Source organism: Otolemur garnettii, unplaced genomic scaffold (assembly GCF_000181295.1).
Source record: "Otolemur garnettii isolate 467f Iridium unplaced genomic scaffold, OtoGar3 scaffold00018, whole genome shotgun sequence".
Lineage (NCBI taxonomy): Eukaryota > Metazoa > Chordata > Mammalia > Primates > Galagidae > Otolemur > Otolemur garnettii.
The window spans coordinates 26,267,395-26,274,419 of NW_003852413.1; the positions used below are offsets into that span (position 1 = coordinate 26,267,395).

Consider the following 7,025-nt stretch of genomic DNA (forward strand, 5'->3'; position numbering starts at 1 on the left):
GGGCACCTGTAGTCCCAGCTACTTGGGAGGCTGAGCCAAGAGAATCGCTTGAGCCCAAGAGTTTGAGGTTGCTGTGAGCTATGACACCACTGCACTCTACCAAGGGTGACAAAGTAAAACTCTGTCTCCCCCACAAACAAACAAACAAAACAAAACTAAGTAACCTGACTCAGCCTATCACATCTGAACCTTCTGAGGGAAGAGAAAATACCATATTCATCCAAAAGTCCTATTCCAGTTGATAAGAACTCATAGAGAGATCTTGGCTTTGTAAAAGTGATTTAATACCAATCAGGCATGCCAGCACCAATGAAGGTGGACACTTTTTTGATTATTCATACTTAGACTGATATTACTGTCATCCTCATACAACCCCCCAGGTGCTCCAAAATGGTGCTACAATAATGCAAGGTAAAAAAATGACATAATTTTCTATAATTCTCTATATTTTCCTGAAATTTTAAATGTTCTCAAACTTCATACATTATAAGGAAATTAGCACTAAACTTTGTTTGTTTATTTAGCAGGGCTGGGCCCATCAGTCCTGGAACATGTGGCTAGCACCCTAACCACTTAGCTATGGGTGCCCAGCCAGCACTAAACTCTTATCTTCAGGTCAAAGGAAGTGTCTCAAATAGAAGCACACATTATAAGGGAATTAACACTAAACTCTTATCTTTAGGTCAACGGGAATGTCTCAAATAGGGAAGGCAGGAGATACATGAGATCTCTGACAAGGTACCTTCCAAAACTTCCAGAACTCTACCAATAGGAAACCAAAGACACAACCCCTTGGAACCAGGAAAGAATAAGCTGATAAGGTAAAATTTTTGAGCAATGAACCCAAGAGAGTGGGAAGCAAATGGACTATAACAGTATGGGGAACCTGAAGCCTATTGCACCTTGTTGACAGTTGAACATCTCCTCCGAAATAAAGTCAGTCATTTCTGCACAGAAATATTTGCCACTTTTGAAAATGGACAAGTAATTCCACTCTCCAGGGTTTTAAAAATGAACGTGGTTTTATAATCAACATCCAGTTTTAACCGGTAGACACAGCAGTGAGTCAATGAAAGGAATATAATCTCAAGCAATATGGAGACACTACTAACCACCACTGCCCACATGAAGAAAAGGTATATTCTAGCTGCAATAATTAAATTCTGGTGATATTGGCTCAGCGCCCATAGCTTAGTTGTTAGGGCACTGGCCACATACACTGGAGCTGATGGGTTCGAACCTGGCTTGGGTCTGCTAAAAAAAAAAAGACAACTACAACAAAAAAATAACCAGGCATTCTGGCAGGCACCTGTAGTCCCAGCTACTTGGGAGGCTGAGGCAAGAGAATCGCTTAAGCCCAAGAGTTTGAGGTTGCTGTGAACTATGATGCCACAGTATTTTACCAAGGGTGACACAGTGAGACTCTGTCTAAAAAAAAAAAAATTCTGGTGGTATCAATTCTTTCCTTTGGTAAGTAGCACCTTAAAAGTGAACTTTTCTCTTTTAGCTAAAAGAGGACAAGTGGATGCACAGGAAGAAAATAAAGGGTTAGCTAGCTGTGACTTGGGCTGTCAGCAGTGCTGAAGTTTGGCCTCTCTAGCCATCTTCTAAAGGAGAAAAGTTAGTACATACAATGAGTTTCAGAGAAGGTTTTAGACTGGCAGAAGGACAAAGTCCCTAGAATGCTACCTTTGTTGGCTTGGAATTATTCTCTCCTAACTTTATATTTTAAGGACAATGACTGAGATCTATTTTAGGGAGACAAAAAAGGCACAAGCATTTTTGACAAGCAAGAGAAAGCAAAGAAAGCCTTCCTTTTGGGCAGAGTAGGGAAATTAAAGAGAATTTTGGGTTAATTATAGTTCTTAAGAGTCTCAAGATAACTATCTTCATTAAGCTGTTTCAAGGAGTATTAGTATCACTGTTATTTATGTGCATAATGGAAAAAAGCTTACTAACAGTTAAGGGGCTTGGTGACCCCTGCTGGCTGATTTTGGAGTTGTAGAATCTGTACAGACTGGAAGGGATCTATCAAAGACAAAGGAAAGAAGAGCTACAAACTCTTCAAAAGTTAACAGGATTTCTGATCCTGGGGCCAGTCGGATCTTTATTAAGGAGATGGTAGAAGGGGAGGGTAGTCCAATCACATTTCATATTTTTTTCCTTTATTTATAGAAGTGAAATGTGATTTCTCCCCAAACCCTCTCCACTGTAGACTTTCTCCCACCTCCTAAGACAGGCAAAGATCTGAGATTCCTAAAAGCCCCTACCTGTAACTCATGAGTCCAGGTTGGCAGTCAGGCCGAGGATCACTATCGAAGGACTATGCCATCTTAAAGATTTCACACCTCGGTGACTGGAAATTTCAAAGGTCCAGTTCTTTTCCTCTGGCAAGGAATAGATGGGAAGAAGGAAAAAGAAAAAAGAAAAAAAACAAAACAAAATACAGAGAGCCACCACAGACTCACCATTTCATCAGGAACATGAGCTCTCCACTGGAGTCTGTGGCTCCAATAATCCGCTCTGGCTCCAAACCCCGGGCAAAGCCTCGTGGCTTCTCTGACTGGAAAAACCAGATGGGTGAACAATTTTATCTATGTAGGATTTTTATTCAGACTGGAATTAGTCCTGTGTCTCTGATTAAAATAATTACAAACTCTTTTGGCAATATTTTCCTAATACCTTGGCTCTAAATAACAGGCCTTCCATCAAGGTCTTAAGGAAGTGCTTGAGGTTTTCCCAAATGTGAAAAAGGCCAAATAAATGCTTACAGCTATCTCTTTACTCTCAAAAGACAATTTACTTTAAAGGTGTTGAATGTCAAAACAGCCAACTCATACCTCAATGATTAAACATTGAAAGCTATCTATTTATAGGAATGAATTCACTTGCCCTTGCATCTGTCCCCAATGTATCTGTGCACCATGGATAAAAAGTACAAGTTGATCATGTGGCTTCATGAGTATGCTCCCAAATACTTGATAAACACCAGCCTACCTACTAAAGATGGCTGCTGGTATCCAATAAGAGGCAGAACATAACTGGTTAAATTAATCTGGCCTTCAGTTTCTTTAATAGTACTATGAATTCTGGACTAGTAAATTTGTATTTCAGTCTTACCTCTTCTTTCTTCTTCTTTGGTTTGCTTTCCTCTCCCTTATCTTCAGAATCAGAATCAGCTTTGCGCTTGCCTCCCTCTGATTTATCTGTCTCATGTGCTGTTTTCTGCGACTGCAAAAACTCAGCAATGAGGTCAGGGCAATCCAGGTTCTCTTCTGGCTCCCATGTGTTATCCTCACTGGAACCAGAGAACAAAGCAGGTTACACTTTCCATTCAAAGCAAGAACACTCCAGAAGAGCTCAAGTGTTCTTAGAAATGAGGAATTAACAACAAATAGCTGGGCTTGGCGCTTATGGCTCAGCGGCTAAGGTGCCAGCCACATACACCAGAGCTGGGGCGTTTGAATCCAGCCTGTGCCTACCAAACAATGACAACTACAACCAAAAAATAGCCAGGTGTTGTGGTGGGCACCTGTAGTCCCAGCTACGTGGGAGGTTGAGGCAAAAGAATCGCGTAAGTCCAAGAGTTTGAGGTTGCTGTGAACGATGATGCTGTAGCACTCTACTGAGGGCAACATAGTGAGACTCTGTCTCAAAAAACAAAAAAACCCCAAATAGCTGGATTTTGTCTAAGACCAAAAATTTGGCAAAGAAATTTCCTGGGGCATGGGGAAGCTTTTTGGAATTATGTACAAAGAGAAAGCTTCAAAATTTGCTTTCTTCAAAGGAAAATTACTTTTCTTTACAAACTAGTAAGTTCTTCCTTCAAAAGAAAATTACTTTTCTTTACTAGTTTATAGCCACACAGAAAACTTCTTCTCAGAAATCACTATTTTGGGCAGCGCCTGTGGCTCAAAGGAGTAGAGCACTGGCCCCATATGCCACAGGTGGCGGGTTCAAACCCAGCCCTAGCCAAAAACTGGAAAAAAAAAAAAATCACTATTTTGCATGTAGGTCACACTGTGTCCACCATAGCACTGGAGGTCTAGCACATGACTAGACTCTTGATAAGCAGTTCGTGACGAAATTTACCAATATCAATGAAACTTACTCTGAGAAACCTTTCCACTTTAGAAGGTACTCCACTTTGCCCTTTACCACTCGACGGTCAAGAACTTTTTCCACCACATATTCCTCTTCCTCCTCTTCTAGTACCTCCTCCACTTTCTTCTTATTTTGTTTCTTCCCCATAGTGCCCGCCAGCTTTCTGATATATAGGGTGACGCTGCTAAAATGACAAAAGAAATAAAAAGGGCATCAGGGCACAGTCTTATAGGTTAGATGAGAATTTGGATGGTGAGAAAACCAGGGATATCACAGATAATTTTAATATCGTATGCTGCTTATAGTCTTATGCCTATTCATCTTCAATACACAGTAAAATCTACACTCAAGTATAAAATGCATACAGCCAGTCTCAACTATTCTCGCAGAAACTTCATTATTCTTGCACATCCATTTAAAACTTTTATACCAGCCAGGCAGGGTGGCACCATGCTTTTTGGTAAAAGGGATACACTGGGGACCCCTTTAAACTAGAAGGAACAGGCATAAAAGTTTTATTTATTTATTTATTTTGAGACAGTGCCTTGCTATGATGCCCAGGTAGAGTGCCATGGCATCATAGCTCACAGCAACCTCAAACTCCTGGGCTTAAGCCATTCTCTTGCCTCTGCCTCCTGAGTGGCTAGGACTACAGCCACAACACCTGGCTATTTTTAGCGATGAGGTCTCACTCTGGCTCAGGTTGGTCTTTTTTTTTTTTTTTGAGACAGAGTCTCAAGCTGTCCCCCTGGGTAGAGTGCCCTAGCATCACAGCTCACAGCAATCTCCAACTCCTGGGCTCAAGCGAGTCTCCTGCCTCAGCCTCCCAAGTAGCTAGGATCACAGGCGCCCACCACCAATGCCAGGTTATTTTTTGGTTGCAGCCGTTATTGTTGTTTGGCAGGACCAGGCTGGATTCGAACCCGCCACCTTAGGTGTATGTGGCTGGTACCTTAGCCACTTGAGCCACAGGTGCCGAGCCCTCAGGCTGGTCTTGAACCTGTGAGGTCAGGCAATCTACCTGCCTCTGCCTCCCAAGTGCTAGGATTACAGGTATGAGCCACCATGCCTGGCAATTTGTTTGTTTGTTTATTGAGACAGTATTTCAAGCTGTCGCCCTGGGTAGAGTGCTAGCAACCTCAAACTCTTGAAGGGCTTGATGGATCCTCTTGCCTTAGCCTCCCAAGCAGCTGGGACTATAGGTGCCCGCCACAACTCCCAGCCATTTTTTGGCTATAGTTGTCATTGTTGTTTGGTGGACCCGGGCTGGATTTGAACCCCCCAGCTCCAGTGTATGTGGCTGGCGCCCTAGCCACCTGAGCTACAGGCACTGAGCCAGTTTATTTTTTGAGACTGAATCTCACTTGGTCACCCTCAGGGTGACATGGTATCTTAGCTCACAACAACTTCAAACTCTTGGGCTCAAGAGTTCCTCTTGCCTCAGCCTCCCAAGGAGCGGGGACTACAGGTACCTGCCCCATTGGCTGGCTATATTTTAGAGACAGTGTCTTGCTCTGGCTCAGGCTGGTCTTGAACCTATGAGCTTAGCAAATCCATCTGCCTTGGGCTCCCAAGTGCTGGGGATTACAAGCGTGAGCCACTGCACCTGGCTGTTAAACAGTCTTTTGAAAAATTTACTTACTCTATGTAGTCCTTCCTAAATACCATATCATAAATCATAATATCACAATATCATAAATTTATAGTTCATAAGTTTCTTGTTAACTCCTTTTTCTACAGAATCTTATAATTTATTTCTACAACTGAGAAAGACTCCTATAACACTGTAACAATTCAGAAAATAAGAGGGAAAAAGGTAATTATCACACATAATTAAACTTTGAGTTTATTCTTTTGTAAAATGCATCATCAGGTTGGGTAACATCTAAGAAAGGTTTTTCCAGTGTTAAAATTCTAGTCTCCTATTAATCTACTTACTTTTTTTTTTTTGACAAGTTTTACTCTGTCACCCTTGGCAGAATGCCATGGCATCATAGCTCACCACAACCTAAACTCTTGGGCTCAAGTAATCCTCTTGTCTCAGCCTTCCTAGTAGCTGGAACAATAGGCACCAGCCATAACACCTGGCTATTTTTTAGAGACAGGGTCTTGCTCTTGCTCAGGCTGGTTTCTACTGCCTGAGCGCAAGCAATTCACCTGCCTCTGCCTCTCAGAGTGCTAAGGTTACAGGCATGAACCACCATACTCTGCCTTAATCTACTTTCCCGAGTCCTTCATAACTCTTTGACTTCTAATAAACTTACACCATTATGATTACCAATTTGTGTCAGTAGATGGCGCCATAAGATATCAGTGAAACAAAACTAGTTAACAAAACTGACCCAAAATCTAACAGATGGACCATAGTTGCCCAGAATAACAAACAATTAAGAGGATCCAAGACAAAGTAGCTCTGCTTGAGTTTAAGACAGTATCAATTTGAAGTGGAAGTGGTTACTCCTAGCATCCTAGAGAAGTTTCAGAAGGTAAGTAGAAACTCTTCTAAATACTTTAAAACTGGCATATAAAGATGGGATGCATTTTAGAAAGAGTTCATCGACAAATACATGAAATAAACCTTTCAAAAATGTCAAGATCATCACTATAAATCAGCTGTATCAGCTACAGATGCTTAAGTTTATACACTCAGATATTAACATGCCTGTATTTATAAACAATGTTGACTTAGCTATTAGAAAATCCTAGATTCACTGTGAATATTAGAGATTCAAGAAAATAAGAAATAGTCCCTGCCTTTCTGAAGCTTAATGTCTCATAACAAAAAATTTAGACAACTCTTTCACTAAAGACACTGCAAAATCGGGGCGGCACCTGTGGCTCAGAGGAGTAGGGCACTGGCCCACATGCTGGAGGTGGTGGGTTCAAACCCAGCCCTGGCCAAAAATTGCAAAAAAAAAAAA

At 41.6% G+C, this 7,025-nt stretch overlaps 1 protein-coding gene across 1 annotated transcript in view; it reads right to left on the reverse strand.

Moving 5' to 3' along the window:
- CBX1 (chromobox 1) overlaps positions 1-7,025 on the reverse strand; it is a 24,224-nt gene that overhangs the window by 2,467 nt on the left and 14,732 nt on the right. Inside the window, exons 2-4 of the mRNA XM_003786459.1 lie at positions 4,112-4,288; positions 3,121-3,298; positions 2,469-2,563 (exon numbers count right to left, since the gene is read on the reverse strand). Coding sequence (XP_003786507.1) covers positions 2,469-2,563; positions 3,121-3,298; positions 4,112-4,251 — 413 coding nt within the window. The 5' untranslated portion in view covers positions 4,252-4,288. The remainder of the gene's footprint in view (positions 1-2,468; positions 2,564-3,120; positions 3,299-4,111; positions 4,289-7,025) is intronic.